At 32.1% G+C, this 22,553-nt stretch overlaps 1 protein-coding gene across 1 annotated transcript; it reads right to left on the bottom strand.

Moving 5' to 3' along the window:
• Positions 1 to 16,932: 16,932 nt before the first annotated feature.
• On the bottom strand, positions 16,933 to 18,156 carry LOC144572894 (uncharacterized). The gene has a single exon (XM_078322578.1). The coding sequence runs from the start codon at positions 18,009 to 18,011 to the stop codon at positions 16,962 to 16,964; it is 1,050 nt and encodes a 349-aa protein (XP_078178704.1). The 5' UTR covers positions 18,012 to 18,156; the 3' UTR covers positions 16,933 to 16,961.
• Positions 18,157 to 22,553: the final 4,397 nt, after the last annotated feature.

The following is a 22,553-nucleotide window of genomic DNA, read 5'->3' as shown; positions in this document are numbered from 1 at the left end:
GAAATTAGATCCATGCCACCCCAAAACTTTAAATTTAGAAATATGCCACTCTAAAGTTTTGATTTTGTTAAATGCCACTCCAAATCTCACTTATTAAGATCCATGCCACCAATACCAAATTTTTATACATTTGTAATAAAAAATAAACATAAAATGTTGTATTTTGAGTGGTATTTTTGTATATTCCACAAATACCCTTACCCTTTCATTTCTGCAGCTTTAATGGGTCTTCTCCACTGTCCCGCAATATTGCATCAACCATTCGGGAACTGTACCTGCTGTCCAATGCTCCCATGCCTGCTTGCAGAGTACAGTTCCAAAAATGAGCAAAACAATACAATTGTGGCACATATGATATGCTACCGAAAAAACCAAGTGATGGAGTCATGACAAAATCGTAAGTTTGAATTCAACCATCTAGATTATTACTGCCAGCCTTTTTGAATTTTTGGAACATAAGGGTTTAATAGTAAATTTTTGAACTATTTGATTTTTGAACTGTTCTAGATTTAGGACATTGTATTGGTTTAATCAAAATGCTTATAAATATTTTATCCAATAATGGGGCATGAGGAAAGAACTTACAGAGCTTAAGAGGTCCTAGCCTCATCTGAATCCGACAAAGCACTATTTCTTTTTCCACCGACCAATCGGTACGCACTACGCATTAATCTCACCGTCTATCTCACCTTGACACCGCCTGGAAACACAAAACAGATTTGGAGTGGAGAGGAGGGTTTTGGATCAAGGTTATTTTGGTAACTTCAATTATTATGTAAATTGTTAAATTAAAATTATACATTCATATTGTATTGGTGGCATGGATCTTAATAAGTGAGATTTGGAGTGGCATTTAACAAAATTAAAATTTTGGAGTGGCATATTTCTAAATTTGAAGTTTTGGGGTGGCATGGATCTAATTTCCCCTTTTTACTAATATATATCCATCAATGTGTGAGGTATACCTAATGAAATTAATTATTTTACTTTATAATCATTTATTAAATTTGATGTTGTATTTTAATCAGTGTAGTGAATAACGGTATGTGATATACCATTAAGTGATTAATCGCAATTTTGAGGACAATTTATATTCATTAAAATTATGTTCATATACTTATAATTTATTAAAATAATTAATTTTACTTATCAAACTTATTAAATAAACTAATTTTAACAAAGTTTACTTGTTAATTAATGATATTTCATGAAATTTTTATTTATAAAAGATCCAGATAAGTCAAGACAAAATATAGTGTAAAAAATAATAATAAAAATAACTGACTAATTGGCTGTATAAATGAAAAACAAACAATTAATTGGGTCATTTAAAAGGAAACCAAGTGACTAATCGACAAATTAGCCAATTAGTTGATCTCATCTACAAACAGCAGTGACGAAGCTAGTGTGTTACAACTACCCCTGGAAGCACCAGCACACCTGAATTTTTTTTATCTAGATCGTTTGATATATAATTAGCAGTTCATATTCTATCAACATAGAAAGATACACTATTAGAGATGTACGGGATCAAAAAATGTGGGTTTGAAAATTTTTACTACTTGATTTTTCTTGCTAGGACAGTTTACAGTTCTTGCTTTTAATTTACTACTTGCTTTTATTTTTACTGCTTGCTTTTAAATAGAAGGAAAACTAATGAGAGCACATATATATAATATAGATATCAAGTTTGAAATAGGTACGGATAGCGTATCATATATGATACGAGATACGTTGATACGATAATTTTTAACACAATATGAGTATCAATACGGCAATAAGATACGTATCGGATACGGGTACGGGACTACAAGTATATATGTTGAAATTTGTTATGTTAATTTTTTTTTGCAATTATATATGTTTGCCTAGCTCTGATAAAATTTCTAACTTCACCACTGACAAACAGCCTTTCGACAAGTCTGTTCGTGATGGTTTGGTCACCACCACTGACTAACTGGCCTATTAATCAAGTTAAACGGCTATTTTTTACAACACTAGTTTTAATATAATATTTGTCTTAATCTAATAATAATTTTGTTCTGTATAATGTATACTATTATCTTCGGACAAGACCTGAAAAATAGTCCTAACTTGACATAAAATAAAAAATAGTCCTATCAATTATGAAATAAATAAATTGCATAATAACGTCCATGGTTTTACATAAAAAAAAAAAATCATTAAAACGAATCTTTGTTTTTCACAGAGACGCACAAAATAAACCAACCGAGCGTGCATTTGAGATACTCTCCTTCACATCCTATTTTGAAATCAACTCAACCACTAGCCCACGAAATGGGCCCGGCCCGATTCAGTAAAAGAGAATTATTTTGAATTGATAACAACGCTTAGACTCGGACCTGAGCCCGATTTAGCGCTCCGTCGAATATTTTGGTTCTAACTCTCATTATCGGATCCGATGATCCAGCAGCTGACCAGTAATTTTTTTCCCCCCTGATAATAGAGAGTTATGTAATACAGACACGTCTATAATCGAGATATTATTCTTACCTGACCCATATTGGACAAACTACAGTCAATTTAAATAAATAAAGGGTTACCATAATTTATATTTTTCATATTGTCTGTATGGGTGTCGTTGTGTGTCGTATCGTACGAGACAACTTAATCAATGGAAATGAAATGAGTAGATTGTTTCCTAGTTATTGAGAGCAACCTTCTAACTAGCAAGGAAGAGAAAGCCAAACTAAGTCAATTTCAGCATTGATGAGGCTAAAAGGTTTTAATTCAATAAAATAAGTCATTTTATTAACCCTAAAAAAATACAAGTCATTTTACAACAAGAGAGTTCAACTGTAACTCTGTTTTTTTTTTTTTTAATTTATTTTATAATACGACATTACTTTTTGTTGTGTTGCAGCAGCAGCAGACATTTTTGTAATTAGAAACATAATGAATAGATTATTTCATAGTTATTGAGGGCAATCATATATGACTAGCAAGAGAGAGAAAGCCAAACCAAGTCAATTGCTGCATTGACATGTGGCCAAAAGGTTTTAATTTAATAACATTGAGTCATTTTGCAACAAGAGAGATCATTTATAAATATATTATTTAAACAATATGACAACTTTAAATAGCTTTAACAAAAAAAATTAGAAAAAATATGAACTATTGATGTTACTTTATACGTATATGTTTACCAAAATTATAAAATTTGGAGTTCTATTTAATGTGAGATCATTTTTTTTATGTGCTGATGAATCAAAATTCAAATATTCTCTTTTTAACATATACATTGCAAATAATGATCGATTATAAATTTTTTTTTCTGTCTAAACTATCTTAGCTGAAATAATATAAACTGTTATTCCAGCCGTCATACTGCACCGCTCATGTCTATAGGCAGGAGCGGATCTATGTATATGACAGGGGGTGCTAAGCCACTCTATGATTTAAAACTTCTTAATTATGTATATTAAAATTTAATTAAATTTTTTAGTTTTTTTAACTTTTATATAGTCCAGCCCCCTTCATAAAATAACAAACGTTTATTGGTAGTCTAGTGGCTTGAGTTCTAGTTGGTCTGTGTAAGGTCATGGGTTCAATTCCACACTAACTACACTATTTTTGTCTTTTTCACATATTACATTTTAGGGAGAATTTCATATATACCCCTCAAAAACTATGAAATTCCGTATTTACCATCCAAATTTCTATAATTACATATTTACCATCTAAAAATTTAATAACTCACATATTTATCCAATTAATCAAAAATGAGATTAATTAAGTTTAAGATTATATAAAATATAATTAATAAGTTATTTAGTCTCTTCTTCTTCTCTACCCCAATCTTTCGCGCACAAATTTCCCTCCCGTCTTTTTTGACATAACTTCCCATTTTCTCTTAAACTCTCTCCTTATCTCGTCACTCCCGCTTAAACTCGGATTTAAGGATTTCAACTCCAGCTTGATCGTCTAAAAACAAGGTAATCGCCCCAACTTTTCTAACAAAATAACTCATACTGAATTCGACGATAATATCGCAACCCATTATCAAAGTAGTAACTGAGTTTGAGAATTCGTGGTTTGTTACTGGCTCAGTTTGGAATATCTGTTTTTAATCTTTTATATTGGGTATAAAGGAGAACGATTCTAAGAAAAGAAAGAGAGGGTGCTAAGTTAATCCTTGATTAATTATAGTTTTAAGAAAATTAAACATAATTAATATGAGTTTTGGGTATATTTGATATATACTAAAGTTTTATTAGGTAAATATGTGAGTTATTAGATTTTTAGATGGTAAATATGTAATTACACAAATTTGGATAATAAATATGTAGTTTCACTATTTTTGAGTGGTATATATGAAATTCTTCCTACATTTTATAGATTAGCCCCTATTCAAATTTTCTAGTTCCGCCATGTCTATAGGAGCTATTTTGTTCAGTAAGAATTAGAAATTTTAAATTGGGATATCAAACATAATATACATAATATACGTAGGAGCTATTTTGTTCAGTAAGAATTAGAAATTTTAAATTGGGATATCAAACATAATATACATAATATACGTAGGTACAAAATATGTGGTTACTGAAGTTTGAACTCAAATTTTGCAACTACAAAATAAAATTCTAATAACTAGACTCAAATACATATTTAGTATTTTATGAGATATGCTACACTATATTAAAAATAATAATAATAGAAATTCAATTAAATTCTGTATATATACATGATTAAATATTTTGAAGTTTTGAAAATAATAGCCAGCATAGATTTGCCCGTGGAAGAGAAGGTCAAAGTTTGATTTTTGACAATTATGCAGAGCTTGTATTGACTAATCGCTTTTGGGACTAAAGTTAGATGCTCTGTTTTCATTTGTAGACCTCACAGGCATCATTATTCTCTTGTAAAAATAAGTTATTATTGAAAGTGAGATATACCGATAGGCGATAATCATAACTCGTATGATTAAGAAAACTTATTAGGAAAACTTATTTGTAACCTCCGCTCCGCTCCAGAAGATTAGAAAGATTTTGCAGCAGCAGTTTTGAGAGTCGACCGTCCGTCTTTTTTTCCGCCCCGCCACGCCATTTCTATTTCTCTCCTCGTTTGTCCGGTTATTTTGACTCGCTTCATTCGAGAGGAGATTTTGTTGCTACTTATAGCTCTGTCTCACTTTTAAGCAGGTGCTTCCTTCCAACGGATTTAGCCACCGTTCGCCAGTCCATCTCGACTTACTCCAACCGAACGGATTTGGTCATTGCTTATCGATCCGCTTCGACATTCTGGATTCGACTGAGGGTGTTGTGAATTCGCTCCGCCCGCCATAGTATCTAATACAACTATATATGAATAAGGTACGTGTTGTTGTGGTTGTGACTCATGATAATGATAATAATGATGTGTTTTCTTCTTCCTCCTTCCTCCTCTCTTTCTGTCTCTTTTCACTTTTGTGCCCTCATGTGAGGTGACTGTCTTGGTCCGATTGACTTAGCTTCCGGTCTGATTTGATTCAGTGCCTCGTCAGCTGAGTGGTGACTGTTCTGATTTGGTTGATTCAGTTCCCTGCTCGGTTTGATTCAGTGTCTCCTCGGCTGAAGTGGTGACTGTCATGGTCCGGTTAATTTAGTTCCTGGTCTGGTATGATTCAGTGCCTCTCGGGTGCGCATTCTTCTAGGCAGTGTTGACAAGGTGTAGTCGCACTCGCTCTACTGCTACGTTTGCATATCAAGATAAGAGAATTAACGGGCCCATTGACTTGCTAATATGACGCGAATTGAATATTTAGCAGTGAAAGATTTTACAAGTAGTTTAGTGTATAGGATACTATATCTTTGTGTAATATAAATATCTACGCTAGAACAGACTTGTAATTTACTTTGATATTTAGTGAAATCGCCGTACAATAAAAAAAAATAAAAAAAAAACTTATTTCGGCAATGAACTTCGTATAACAGAAAATTTTCTATTTACGTACCTTTGTGTTCAGTCTGTTGTTTGTATTGTTACGTCTAAATTCGTTTTCTCGCTGGCAATTTCACATGTTACAAAAAGTAGTATTAGTGGCTAGTCATTAATTTTTTGTAATATTGTTTTTTTTTTTTGCCTTATAAATAATCGAAATTATGTACCTTATCTACTCATGTGCCTCCCTCGTACAACGTACACAAACTATTAAAATATACACATATATTCCTCATTTATGTCTGATATTTCAAACTTCAGAAGTCTTTTATTTAATGCTAATGCTAATATTCATTTATTAAAAAGAAAGAACTTTGATTTGTGGTTGTAATCTGCTCTGTCTGCATCGGCCTTCCATGGAAACATGAGCTGTGGCGCTGTGCACGCTCTGCTCCTCTTTTCTAGGTCTGAGGTCTTCTTGTTATTTCATAAAAAATTGTGTCTTTTCTTCAAGGTCTTACTTGGTATATGGCTCAGAGGAGGATTCTATGTGGCGATGTAGGGGTCATTTCCTGTAATTATTTGTCAAAGATAATGTCAAAAGCTAGTTTTAGTAGAGATCAGCCTCGGTCTTTTATTTTTCATATGTCAAAATATTATACAATGAAAACAAAGTAATTTTGATGTTTAAGTTAAATTAAAATTGGCTAAGTTTGATATTAGTGACAAATTTTGATTGAAAAATATTTTGGACATAATATTGACAAATCTTTATATAAAAATAGTTATAGGGACACACAGTTGATGTTGATAGTCGGAGTTAAATTCATTCACAATTCATTTATTAATGAGCACATAATATTATTTGGAAACACCAATCTATTTGTCTATTTGTGTTTAAAACTTGTGCATAATTCTTACATGATACCACACAATAGCAGAGTTATGGAAAAGAAAAGGGGGTCAATTATTTTTTTTGTATTTGTGTCTTATTTTTCATATAATTTAGGATAAAATATTATAGATAGTGTAAAATTAATTTCTATTAACATTTGACTTCCATAATTTGAAAGTCTGATTCAGCCTTCAATTACATTCTTAATAAAAAAAATTAAGTTGACACCTACAAACAATATGAGATATTTATTAGTGTGCGACAATGATAGACGATATTATTCTCATAATAATTTTCACCCATCTTAAAAAAAATTATTAGAATACTAGCAAATGAATAAATATACACACGTCCATAAAAATCAATTATTTTATACAATATATAGATGAAATGGTGGTATAAATTTGTACAAAAAGAGTAAAAAATAAATATTTAAATAATATGGGTTATCTGCGACTTAACATTCGCCAATGAAGAATTGATCAACAATTTTTTTTTCCAAAAATAGTAAAATAAACATATATAATTTTATTTTTTCATCTTGAGCTCCACATCTTATCTCTATTAAATAATATCATTTCTCAAAAAATAAATTAGATTTCAAAAAGCTTCAATTTTAAAAAGTTGAATATATTTACTCAAGTTAGAATACTCAAAAAGTACTTGCAATAATGTAATACTTCTTCGTTGATTTTTTTAGTTATATTTTTTTTTGCACAATACTGATTATAAAACCAACTCTAGTTAAAATCTATAAAGAAAAAGGGAGAAAGATTTCGGTCCTCGATGAAAATTTATTTATTTATTTCCTCATTTTGTTTTGAGAGAAGCATTTAATTCTAAGTAAAGGTTGTTCGCCAAAGCGCTAATATTCACTAGTCACAACTCACAAGATATGAATGATCCACAACAGAAAGGAGCACAACTTTCTTGCATTGTTGTTTGGCTGTTGCACTTTTCTAGATGCCAGAATAGGAAGTACTGAACGTCAAATCTAATTGCCAACTACCTTGAATTAATTAACAAATAACACAATACCCAATAGGCCATATTAGGTTGTGTAGCAGACTAGCAGTAGCACAACTACCTAGTTTATTTTCTATTCTTTTTTTTCTCACCTACCGGGGTTTTGGATTGTTTTTTTTCAACAGAAAATGGTACAGCTCGAGATCATAAATAATATACAGAGGAGGGTTGAAATGTCTTTCATTTTTTGTGTCTCCATCATGTCTTTATTTTTAAAATATTTAATAACTCAAAGTTTAAAACTTAAACGTCAAAATAAAACCGTTACATGTGATCTATGTTATTTTTTCTATGTGTCCGTAAAAAATTATCACATTTTGATTTTGCTTTTATATGAATCAAGAAGGTGAAAAATCAATGTATAGAAAGTATCCACATTAGTATACATTTTTATAAGTTCAAGATAACAATCAAAACGAAGTTAAAATGTCATAATTTTTTACACGTGCATAAATAAAATGATGTAGTTCATATCCAACGGTTTTATTTTGAATTTTAAAATTTAAATTTTGAGTTATTAAAGATTTTAAAAATGGAGGCATAATGGAGGCACACAAAATGGAGACATTTGAACCCTCCTCTAAATAATATAGACCAAATGTATGCAAGTCAAATCTGCAAATACCAAACTTCTTGTTAAGGAAGAACAATCACAAATTTTGGATGGGTCGAATACTCGAATGTGTTAAACGGATTAAAATATTTTTGCATAATTCCAAGTAAAATCCAAAATATCAGGTAAGAAAATAAATAAATAAATAATTTTAGAAATTGTTTTAAAAGACGTTAGGATAAAACTATCTAACTATCGGATGTTCACAAAAATTCACTCAATCAAAAGATCGAATTTTTAACTATATCATTTGAAAAAAAAAACCAATAGAAAACTACAAATTTTGTAGAATTTCATATTTCAAGTTGGGTCATTAATGTATATGGAAATTGACCATTAAATAGATTATTTATTAATTTTCAAAAATAAATAGTAAAACTTATAATTTAAATGTACTAGGAGGAACATCAAACAAAATAGATAACACATCTTCTAATTTAGATGTACTGGAAGTACTACAAAATATTTTTTGAGCAGTATATTTTTGAAAATTAGAAGGAGCAACTTATAATTTGAATGTACTAGAAGGACCTCGATAATTTTTTAATACCCATAAGTTGTTTTTTAACATGGATGAATAACTGAGATCCAAAATATTTTTATTTATTTCCAGTAACATATCAAGAAATAATTTATTTTTTTACAGCTGCAAAAAATCTTGCCGAAATATGTTTCGTCATACTTCTAGTATATCTAATATATAAGATATTTTATCTATTTTGTTTGATGTTCCTTCTAATATATTCAAATTATAAGTTGCTCTCTCTATTTTTTAAAATTCATAAAATAATTATTAAAACTGTGGTGAATTCCATGTTAATATTATTTAATGGACGCAATCAAATTGCTTTCACAATTATTTAGATGCAACTTGAAATTGTGTCCACATACGCAACTTGCGTCGACATCTTTAGTGGACACAATTGCAAGTTGCGTCCACATGAATTTTGAGCATCTCAAGATTGAAGATTGATATGTGGACTGTAAATATGGACTTCCACATAATTTATATTTTTTTGTTTATCATTTTTTTCAAATAATATATTTAAAATTTCGAATCAAAAGACTTGTTAATACTTTAAGACACTTATTTATGGAGAATATGAATCGCTTTGTCACAATATCATGATTCCTGATTCCAACTGATCTTATAAAAATAATGAATGTGGGAATTCCAATTCTTTCGTTATAATACCAGATCAATATATACATAACCCTTAATTTATTTTCGATATTATAATAATTAGAAGGGTTAAAATGTCTCATTGTACTTCACATTATATATCTCTATTTTAAAGTTTAAATTGTTGATCCGAACTATTTAACATGATCTTCATATTAAATTTTTTTGGAGACCAAATTTTATATATATATTTTTAAATTGTTTAGTTTTTTTTTTTAAATATATATAAAAACATTGTTTCTAGACCATTCAAAAACAAAGATCGTGTATCTATCTAAGCAAATAGTAAAAATATTCTAACAAATAGATAAAATTTGGTCTCCAAATATATTTTAATATGGATATTATGTCGATCGGTTTGGATCGACAGTTTGAACTTTTACTATAAATTTAGAATATGAGACACAATGTAACATGAAAGACATGAAACATTTGAACCCTCCTACGTACTAAATGCTATATTTGTTCTAAACATCAATATGTATAGAGGAGGGTTCAAATGCCTCCATTTTTTGTGCCTCCATCATGCCTCCATTTTTAAAATCTTAAATAACTCAAAGTTTAAAACTTAAACGTCAAAATAAAACCGTTAGATGTGATCTATGCTATTTTCTCTATGTGCCCATAAAAAATTATCACATTTTGATTTTGCTTTTATATGAATCAATAAGTTGAAAAATCAACGTCTAAAAATTATCCACATTTGTATACATTTTTATAAGCTCAAGATGACAATCAAAACAAAGTTGAAATGCCATAATTTTTTACATGTGCATAAATAAAATGATATAGTTCATATCCAACGGTTTTATTTTGAATTTTAAGATTTAAATTTTGAGTTATTAAAGTTTTTAAAAATGGAGGCACAATGGAGACATTTGAACCCTCCTCGTATGTATAATACCCTTAATTTATTTTGCCCACGCCTATCGGTTTCTTTTATTTATTTATTTTCTTTCCATCAAATTAAAAAGAAAAAAAAATAGTCAGGCCACAATTAAAATGCTTAATGTTTTGTCCATCATCACCTTACTATGTCGGCTGTGACAAATAAGTTGCAGAAAAAGGAGCAAATTAATATTTTCAAATTAATTGGATGATATTTTCCAGACTAAATTATAAAAGCTTTTGATATAATATAAGGTATAGGATAAATTGGAGACGGACATGACAGTAATTATATGATAATTTCATCAGCAGTTGATCGACAAGGTCGAAATGCATCAAATTTAATTGATTGATTAACTAATCGTGATAATATATTTGTAACTTACCTTTTTCTTTATTTCGGTCCACTTTTGGATGCGGTTGCATGAATTTCCAATTAGATAATAATTTGAGCCAGCATTGCATTTAAATAAGATAATTTCTTTGCCTACTAATTCAAAACCCAAAGTTTGCAAGGTACCTGTTTAATTAAGAAAAATAAATCCATAAAACCTCAAGGCCACCATAAATTACAATATCAACCAACACATAGGAACATCTCACATTGATTTACAAAAAATTGGATTCAATCACAATTATCTTCGCCTCTTTATATATAGCGCACAGCTTAGTGTGTTCGAAAGAAAATGCGGAGTATAGCCAAAATAAGTTATTTTTTATAATGTACGTAGCCTGACAAATTAATACGCGATTTTAAAATCAAAACAGACAATCCGAACCATTCAACATGATCTCCATATTAAAATGTGCTTGGAGACCAAATTTTACATTTTTTTGAAATTTTTTTAGTATTTTATTAAGATGTGTACAAAATTGATGTTTTCATGCAATTTTGAACCATTAAAAAATAACAATTTAAAAAAAATTCTAAATTATTAGTAATAAATTTCCAAAAAATGTAAAATTTGGTCTCCAATTACATTTTAATATGGACATCCCGTTGAACGGTTCGGATTGGCTATTTGAATTTTGAAATCGCAAAATTTTTTTTTATAAAAATATGGTATCAAGATGTGTCACCATAAAATAGTATAATTGAATTCCTCCTCACATATTATATTATATATATTGAAGGTACGGGATTGGTATCGAGCTGATATATAAACGGAGTATCATAATCAGTCTTAAATACGAACCGATGAGTTTAAAAAAGTATTAAAAATAGTTGTTAAAACATAATCCAATCAGAAATAAAAGCAGGAGATCTCTATGATCAATAATTTTTGGAGATATAAAGCAGAGAAATTAATGAGTGAATTTTTGGACCGGATCAATGCCGGTCGAAACTGAATTATTAGTATCGTACTCATAAGTTTAGTGTCAGGCTCTATCATTAATTGTATATGAGAAATTTAAATTCAATCCAAATTTTATAATAACTCATGTGAGATATTTTTTTTTCTTTTATGTTCTGATTGAAAAAAAAAGCTTTATCAGGGAGGTTACAGCGAAATAACGGTCATTTTTATTAATACCCTAAAAAAAAATTAAAAATGCCCTTTGATTTCATTTTTTTTATAAATGCCCCGACTGCTAGGCCTACGGGCGGCCCAGAAATACCACCAGACCTCCAGGCCCACGGGCGGATCAGCACAAGCGGACCCCGCCCCCCCTCCACGGGCGGTCCACTCTTTTTTTTCTTTCTTTTTTTTAAAGAGATCTTAGTATTTGATTTAAATAATTTTGTGAAGAAAAAAGTTTTCTTATTTAGAGTGTATGCCAAAAAATAAGACATTTGATATATTTATGAAGTGATATCGTAACTCTTTATAACTTTGATTTTATTTTTTATTTTCTTTGGTGAACTTTGATTTTATTTGTCAGTTGGATATCACAAGTCTAAATATAACACTAATTAAGGACTTGGTCTTTATTCAAAAATTTTCAAGTTCTGACAGCTTGTTATCTTCTTCTCTTTTTCTGATTTTTTTAATATATGTATAATATATATATGAGTAAGGCTACGCTACTTCGCGAATTAAACGAGTTGTTTTAATTCGCGCTCATATCTCTAATTTCGAAGTCCAAATAGCTGATCCAAACCGTTAGATGTTTAACCTATATTAAAATGTGCTTGGAGACCAAATTTTACATTTTTTGAAATTTTTTTACTTTTTATTAAGATGGTTTGAAAATCATTGTTTTTATTAAAATTCTGCACCATTAAAAAATAGCGATTTTCAAACCATCTTAATAAATAGTAAAAAAAATTCCAAAAAATATAAAATTTGGTCTCCAAGCACATTTTAATATATATTAAACATCTAACTGTTTGGATCGACTATTTGGACCTGGAAACTAGAGATATGAGCGGGAATTAAAAGAGCCTGTTTAATTCGCGAAGTAGCGTAGCCTTATTCGCTACGCTACTTCACGAATTAAACGAGGTGTTTTAATTGGCGCTCATATCTCTAGTTTCCAAGTCCAAATAGCTGATCCAAACCGTTAGATATTTAATCTATATTAAAATGTGCTTGGATATCAAATTTTACATTTTTTTGAATTTTTTTACTATTTATTAAGATGGTTTGAAAATCGCTATTTTTTAATGTCTACTGTCGAACGAAAATTTAAACTTAGTTTTTGAGGCACTAAAAGACGTTTTTTTGAAATTCTAATGTTTCGGATATCCGGGGGTGACCTCCTGGGTGATATTCGAATCCGTCTCGTTCTTCCCTTTTCGAAACGTAGGCCTCACACACTCACACATTTTCCTGCCTTTGACAGAGATCGAACCCACATCTTCCTTGAAATAGTGGAATGTCTTACTAACTACTTTAGACAATAGTGACCTCACACACGCACTTAGTATGTGATGAAATATGACATACAAATTTCTCATTTTTAAGCGGTAAAAAAAAATATAACGATGGATCTGAATCATTAATTTCGTACAAGTGACTTTAATAATTTCTATAAATAAAAAATTTCCCTGTAGATGCGTGTCAAGATTTGGATTCCTGGGTGAAACTGACACACCGACGACGCCCCTATCTTGACCCTCTGATATAAAAAAAATACAGAGAGATTTGAAGGATATGACGGGCCCACTGTACAGATCAAATATCAGAGCTGTGTTTTTTTTTTTGAACAATATCAGAGCTGTGTTGTTGGTGCGCTGCAGAAACGAGATAGAGTGCTGCTACTGTGCTAGAGAGTAGATAGGTCCCCTCACCCCTGGCGCTGCTGCTACCGGATCTGAAAAAGGAAAAAACCACAACTGAATTGATTCGACAGCTGCGCTCGCACAGTTCACTCCAGCTACTTTCTCTATGACTATCATTTCATCATTCATGCACCTCCTCCCTCAGGAATGCGTATCCTCTGCATTAACTCAAAAATGAATCTTTTGAGTTAATGAATATCAATCATCATTCATGCACCTCCTCCCTCAGGAATGCGTATCCTCTGCATTAACTCAAAAATGAATCTTTTGAGTTAATGAATATCAATCGTCTGATGTTAAATGAAGCCAATCCAGTCACTGCTTATGATATAGGGTCTTTTAAGTTTTAATATCAGTCACCAGTCAGCACGTTGAAAGCAATGCCAAAAAACAAAAAACAAAAGAAAAAAGAACCCTAACTTATTTTCCAAATTTCCTTGATTAATATTCATGTCAATTTTGCATCGGTATCATGTTATTGCTTTTGTAATTTATATCTTTTGCCAAAGAAAGTAGGAAAACGAGCGTCTTAATAAATGCAGAGAAAGAGAGTATGGATACATTTTTATAATATTTTAGGCGTAATATTTACTATGAATTATGCCTATAAAGTTGATTTTCGTATTATATTTTTTACTTGTTACTGTTGTTAAAATTATTAAATTTATTATTATATCATCAATAGATCTGGGGGCGGTCAATCATGGAAGAACATCATTTAATCAGATAAAAAGAAACATATAACCAAATTATCAAGAGATGGTTTAAATGCCTCCATTTTTTTGTGTCTCTACGATGTCTCTATTTTTAAAAACTTTAATAACTCAAAATTTAAAACTTAAAAGTCAAAATAAAACCGTTAGATGTGATCTATATCATTTTCACTATGTGCTCATAAAAAATTATCACATTTTAATTTTGTTTTTATATGAATCAATAAATTGAAAAATCAATGTCTAAAATTTATCTACATTAGTACGTTTTTTATAAGCTCTTGATGACAACCAAAACAAAATTGAAATGTTATAAATTTTTACACATGAATAAATAAAATGATGTAGATCATATCTAACAGTTTAATTTTGACTTTTAAATTTTAAATTTTGAGTTTAATAAGTTTTTAAAAATAGAGGTACGATCAAATACCTCCTCAATTATCAATTATAAAGGTGGGTCTATCCAGACTTTAATTCTTACCATGGTAGTACACTAGGAATTCACATCCTCTCCAATACCTGATAAGGGAATCTTTTACAATTACTAGATCTGAACCGTACTTTTTAACTTGGCACGAATCTCAAAGCCCAAAAATGGGGCCCTCTACAGTGACCCGAATCTCAAGGCGGTTGAGATTTAATCTCAAACCGTAAAGTAAGTGATCCTCTACAATAATTGTACAATACCTGAGAGGATACGGGTTCAGTACACTAGTACATAGGGCTACTACTGATTTTGATCGACCTTCAAGAAGCTACTGTGCCTGTCACATGGACCTAGCTTTAGCAGTTCTTTTACTTTTTTTTGTTGAGGAAATTGCTTTAGCAGCTAATGTTAGTATATGTGCAATAGGACGTTTCATGGTTCATCCAGCAGTTTAATAAACAATTGCTCCAAGCCTCTCAATTGTTTGGTGCAGTGGTTAAAAGGCATCACTCTGGTCTGTAATGACCAAATTAAGTTTGAATTGCAAATGAACTGCATAACCTACAGATTTGTAATAAATGGAAGTTTAATCGTTTAATATCAATACTTGATCAATAACCAAATAGCTTTTGAAATTGTACCAATTTTATGTACTATAGAGAATATTAACTTCACTTCTTAATTCTTATATACAATTTATATTTTCAAATAGTTGATATTATATTGCTTATTAAAATAAAATTACGCTCCCTAAAATTTGGCACTATGCACACCATTAAGTACATCTGTGAACGAACAGACCTAACAAGCCTAGTTTAGGCTGTTCCAATAGGCAATAATGATTGAATAATAAATTATTTACTATCATAAAAGTAAACGAATATTCGCAATAAAACTACTTCAAAGAGAAATTTTACGAAATAAATTAAAATTGAAGGAGCTACAGGGTAACATGGAAACGTGGTCAAGCACATGTTACAAAAGTTGGTATCGCTCCAGGGCCAAAGACAGGAAGATTGATTACCGGCTGTTGCTAAAGTTTGCTTCTACGTACACAAAAAAGTATCTAGCTGTGTTAGTAGTAACCTAGATCCTAAAGCGCATGCTAGCAATATTACGAATTTAGGATCAAAGATACAAAGACAAAAGTCCCAAGGAAATCCATCAGTACAATAGCCAGGGGCGGACACAGGATTTTTGTCAGGGCGGGGCAATAATCGGATGCAAATAGCTTATCGGGTTCAAACCCAATAGCTTATCGGGTACAATTCAACATAACAAAAAAAATACCAATCAATATAATAAAAATCCTAAATTACTTGAAAAAAAATCAACATTTATAGGAAATTTGAAATCAACATTTTGGTTCAACTTGGCAGCCTCTGCCTTTGAATTCAAAAAAAAAAAATAATAAAAACATTTTGGTTCAACTAATTTTTGCTATTTAGGATCAGTGCCTATTTGGGCTCCGGTAATTTGTTTCGCTCAGAGTTTATATGGGCTCCGTTCTGTCTATTAGATTTCCAAAATAGGCTACAGGGGGGCAATTTGAATTCCAGGGAGGGGCAGAGGTCCGAAAAGCAGATTTTTAGCACTATTTTTGAAAATCCAGCGGGGGGCAGCTGACCCCCCTGTGCTACAGTAGATCCGCCCCTGACAATAGCAACATTTTAATATTCAAACTATGTACAAAATTATCCAATAAGCAAAAAATAAACGACAAGGATTGCACTGGAGCCAAAACGTAATGAAAACAAGGAAAAACAAAATGAACCCAACTACCCAACCTTAAGAAAAATATTATTCTATTGGTGAATTTTAATCAGCACCAGTTTCAGAGAAATTTCCAGAAAACATCCCATGTACTTGAAATTTCATCCAAAATCGGAAAACCATGAGATTAATAATTAGTAACTCAACCTCCGATTTTTTTTTTTTCCATGCCTCTTCTCTTTTCGTAATAGAACATCTTGCGATATCTCAATCCAAAGAAATTATACAGAAATTGGAAATGATTTCCAAGCAGATAAAAGACGGGAAGAGAACATTTTCTTTTTTGCTTTTTCCTCCCAAGTCTCAAGTAAAATCAACTATATCACTTGATCTACTACTCACCCTCGCTCTTCCCCTTGTTTGCAGAAGTACTTGCACCAGCTCTTGCTCCTACAGACGAAGTGGGACCTCCTCTCTCCCTCCTCTCACCTTTAAAGATGCGCTCGAACCCAAAAACTGACACCGACTTCCTCGAACCACGAAGTGAGCAAACGGGTACATTCAAAACGGGTGCAATCCTCACCCCGTTAACATTGACGGAATAAGACCTCTCGATGCCTCGGTACTTCACACGAGGTCCACCAGTGAAACTACCCGGGCTACTGGAGCTCCTCTCAAGACCCGTAAAGACCACCCTACCAGCTGCATTTAGCCTAGGACTATCCACCGAGGGACCCGTTCTGGGTGGTTGAGCCGTCTGGACCGGAGCGGGGTGAGCTGTGATCCGGTTCGGCCTTATCTGGTCCGTGTCTGAGTTAGGTACTTCAGGCGGAACAGGACGGACTAAGCGAATTTTAGGCGGCAATGAAGCAGATTCGGATTTTTCTTCCTGGTCAGAACCAAATGGGAGAAAAGGTAAGCTCATGGACTCCTCAGGTGTAGCTTTCAGGTTTGAGTTTTTCTTCAGAAGGAATCTAAGTGCTCGCGGATTCGGATTCGGGTTGGGACCCGTCTTTTTAGAGGGAATTGGTACTCCTTTGGCTCTCTTGAGCCTTAGCAGATCTTTCCATCGGCTGGCACACATTGGTGCCCGAGGAGAAGGAGCAAGGGGGTCAGAGGATGAACTGTCCTTAGCGGGTTGATCCGAATCCGGATCCGAAAAAGGGGTATCCTGGTCCAAAAGAGGTTGAGGAGAAGAGCTAGGATGGAGCAGTACGAGCTTGCCATTGGAAAAGAGCTCATCTGCCGTGATAATCGAGGCTGGTTGGTGGAGGTGGAACTCGAAATCTGATGCGGGTTTGGGAGATGTAGATGGATCCGGTTGAGGAAGCACGTCGGATTCGGGTTTGTCGGAGAGGTCGCGGCTGAAGGAAAGGCGAGGGCTAAACCAGAGAAGCGTGTCAGGCGAGCTCGTGGCGGCGTTAATGGCACATGCTGAGGCCATTGTGTTGCATTAAAAGAGGTTAGGAAGAGAGAGACTGGGAGTGTGATGAAAAGGAGGGTCAATGGATTCTCGAGGTGAGAGGAATCTTTTGGTGTTACTTGGTTAGAAATCACCTTTAGCTAGACGCCTAGACCGAACTCCGTCTCTTCGTTTGATATCGGGCCTATAATATAGTGGCATGGTTTTTAGACCAGGTGCTAGAGCTAGACACAGCTCAGAGTATGGTATCTAAGATAAACGCGTGCCGTTCCGGTGATCCTGGACCATTAGACTCCTTGGAAGTATTCCGGAGAGCAACCAAGATTTCGGCGTTGGTTTTTTGTGATAGAAGAGCAACCAAGATTTCTTCCACTAAACAACTGGCAACTTAACATATATGAAGGCTTTCGTTGTCTCTAGTTTGCGGGGACCAGCTGTCAGGAAGCATGGTTGAGACTTAAATAATCGAATTGATTTATGGATAAGCGAACATAACCGCAGCTGTGGCCTACGTGGCGGTTCGGAGCTTGCTTCCAAATTACAATTGTTTATTTTGGCTACGAGTATTATTAGCTCTAGTACTTTCCTATGTTCTTTTCTGTTAATTTAATCTTTTAAATATTCCTATTACAAGTACTCTGTACTTCCCAGTTGCTTCCCAAGTTCTTATTTTTTGTTAATATAAACTTTGTTATGAACACAATTACAGTGTCGTATTTATTTTATTAATTTGAAATACAGAGACTATGTTTAATTAGGCTTTATCTTTAAGAGCGGATTCAAAAAATTTGTTAAGGAGGCTAAAAAATAGCAAATCGGATTTAAATAGCTAATTAGATTCAAAGCTATTAACTAAACATATACAAAAAAAAAATGCTCTAATTTATAATTTCTAATACTACAACTTATGATTAATTCTCTAACTTCTAATTCCAATTATTAATTAGAATTCAAAAATATCATTATAATTTTAATCCTAAATTTAATTCAAATTATAAATCAATATGCTAAAGAAGTGTAAAAAAAGTTCCAAGATACAAAGTCGATACATAACTATAAGGCCTTTTATTTTTTATTATAGCCCGTAACACAACCCCCCCCCCCCCCCCCCCCCCTCTATTGACATAACTTTGACCTAATTAAACTCGAATAATTTTCAAATTTTATGAATTTTTCTCGAATTTTTTTTCAGAATATATATTTTTTGCTCTCTTGCACTACTGAGAACTCTGATCCGGATAATTCCGAATCATTTCCAAAATACTCGAATTATTTTTAAATCACGAATTTTTGACCTTACTGGACCAAATCCGAATAATTCATTTGTCACTGTCGGAAAATATTAATATATATTCAGATTTGGTCCAGTAAGGTCAAAAATTCCGACAGTTATTGATCCCGGTTCAAAAGTCACTTCTAGGTAATTCAGAAAATATTGTGATCCTTCTAGTACATTTAATTTATAAAAAGTTGTATCTATTTTTGAAAAAAAATCAAAAACTTTAATTTATTTAATTATTGTTTTTCAAAAAGAATTCTCAAAATAGATACAACTTTTTATAAATTAAATGTACTAGAAAGGTCACAATATTTTCTGGATTACCTAGAAGTGACTTTTGAACCGGGATCAATAACTCAGAATCTAATTATTTTTATTTTTTTCCAATAACACATAAAGAAATATATTAATTTTTCTTACAGCCGCGAAAAGTCCAATCTGAAAAATATTGATCCGGGTTATTTGTTGCAGTCTTTCTAATAAATCAAATTATATTGTATTCTATCTATTTTCAAAGAAATATATTCAATATTTCTAATATTTTAATACAAAAAAAAATTATGTTTTCAAAAAAAAAAAAAAAGAGGCAAAATGCACAAATCCGGTTAACCATTAACCGGATTTGTGCATTTTGAGTCCGGGGAGTGGATAGCCGAACATTTCTATCAAATCCGGTTATTGGATAACCGGATTGGGTAATAATCGAAATTCAACGGTGCTTCGGTTATTTTTTGTAATTTGATTTAATTTTTGGATATATATAAAAAAATCGGCTATTCGGATGTAAGGTTATTTATTGTTTGTTCCCAAAATTATTCTCAACAGACATAAAACTTAGGAAAATCAAAATAAAGTAGAAGTGAATAAATTTTTTTCCCGATACTCTATCTCTCCCACGGGTGGATTTGTATTTTTTATGTTCACTCTCCTCTCTCCACATGTGCTTCATATACACATATGAAATGTTATATGGAAACAACTCTCTCCTTGTTTAATTTTCATTGTGTGACTAAGCAATGTCCGAATCCCAACTTTTCTTTTAATTTTTTTTAGTTTAGTTAGACTTTCAGTTGTTTTACTATAACAATTAATGAAAAACAGATTAGAAGATTATGTTAGAAACTTTTGTTTTTTTTTTTTCAGTTTCACTAAATATAAATTTGTAGTCACAAGTTCAATTGTAATTTAATTACAGTAAATATTCATTAGACATTAATTAGAAATTAATATAATTGGATTTCATTTTTTATTTCTAGGTTGCTTTGTAAGGTGGAGTTAAATTAAGTTAACTAATTTTTTGTTGTCTTATTTGATAATTAATTAATTTTTCTCATCAATGATATACATATTACTCCTAGGTAGAATGCATCAAAGATCCACTTTTTCAAATTGAAATATAATATATATATATATATATATGAGTAGAACTAGGGTGCTTTTAAGCTCACCAAAGTTTTGGTGAGCTTAACTTTGAAACTCATTAAATCGATTTCAAATGACGAATCTGAACCGTTGAAACCCGCCTACCTTACGTGTGATACATCTACATGTGAAATTTTTAAACATTTGAATTAATTTAGTATAAAGTCAAGCGGTCAAAATTAGAAGGTTAATAAATTAATTTTAGTGCATTCATTTTTGAACGTTTTTTGACCGCTTGACTTTATGCTAAATTAATTCGAATGTTTAAAAATTTCACATGTAGATGCATCACACGTAAGGTAGGCGGATTTCAACGGTTTGGATTCGTCATTTGAAATCGATTTAATGAGTTTTAGAGTTAAGCTCACCAAAACTTTGGTGAGCTTAAGAGCACCCTAGTTCTACTCATATATATATATAGAGAGAGAGAGAGAGACTAATGTGCATTCGAATGTATATGGGCCGAAATACATACGGTTCAAATTCGACTTTTCAAAATCCAAACGGTCGATCCAAACCGTTCATCTTGTTCTTTATATTAATATGTGCTTGGAGACCAAATTTTACATTTTTCTGAATTTATTACTATTTATTAAGTATTTTACAAAATTGTTTATCCAATGCTGGCTTAACAAAACAGTAAAATCAGCAGCCACCGTTGGATCAACAATTTTGTAAAATACTTCATAAATAGTAAAAAAAATTCAGAAAAATGTAAGATTTGGTCTCCAGGCTGTTGGGGTTTACGGGGTGCTATAACCAAAAACCCGTTTAGGCTTAAGTTGCGGAATGACTGTAGAACAAAAATTTCTACGGCCAACTTAAGCTCAGGATTAAAAGGGGTATGTCAGGAAACCTTCCAAGGCGGTCCACCTTCAGTATTCCTTTGGCATCAAAACCCAATTTAATCCTTTTACAGATCTACTCCATGATTGATTTCTAAAACTTTAATCTACTTACCAATTAAATAGATTAATATAACATATTTATACCTTGTTTCCAAATCACAGTTGGAATGCAGACCGAGCGAGTAGAGCCTCACCAGGGAAGGAATCGACTCGGAGTATCACACGTGTGATACCTCTATCGGTTATCCACCAGGACTAACCAGAGAGCGGTTTGTTTCTTCTGCCAGAAATACCATAAATCGCGGAATTATGCAAAAACACTATTCACGGGGAAAAGACGAAAACCCGTAAACACGAATTTTTGGTTGCTCAGTTTCATCAATATGCAAAACTGACATACTGCTAAATTCGGTAAAACACTATTCATCGATCCCGTAAATATACTCCACAACAACCCGCAAGATTATACGTCAACTACGTATAACTTTCTTTTCTCAACCGAAACACTATTTGGGAGAGAAACCGAGAAAGAGAGAAAATACCGATCCGTTTCGACACGAAACCGGTACGAATGAATTAGTGAATTTCTCTCAACATGCACTCCTCTATTTATAGGCTTTTGAGGAGGTTCGCAAAAGACCGAAATACCCCTCAACTTATGCCTATTTACAAGATATGCCATTGAATGGATAAGGATGACATGTCATGTGGATAAGATCGATGACGTGTCATCTGGATAGGATCGATGACATGTCATGCGGATAAGCACGAATCTGAAAAGACCCGAATGTCCTCGGCCCGAACACAAATAATGTTTGTATAATTATTCTGAACAATTATATATATTTTTCTGCGGTTGTTTGTTTCGGTATCGATGACGTGTCATCTGGATAGGATCAATGACATGTCATGCGGATAAGACGAATCTGAAAAGACCCGAATGTCCTCGGCCCGAACACAAATAATATTCATATAATTATTCTGAACAATTATATATATATTTTTCTTGCGGTT

The sequence above is a fragment of the Carex rostrata genome, chromosome 20 (genome assembly GCF_964058835.1).
Source record: "Carex rostrata chromosome 20, lpCarRost1.2, whole genome shotgun sequence".
NCBI classification, from domain to species: Eukaryota; Viridiplantae; Streptophyta; class Magnoliopsida; order Poales; family Cyperaceae; genus Carex; species Carex rostrata.
This window is presented reverse-complemented; position numbering and strand designations above follow the sequence as displayed.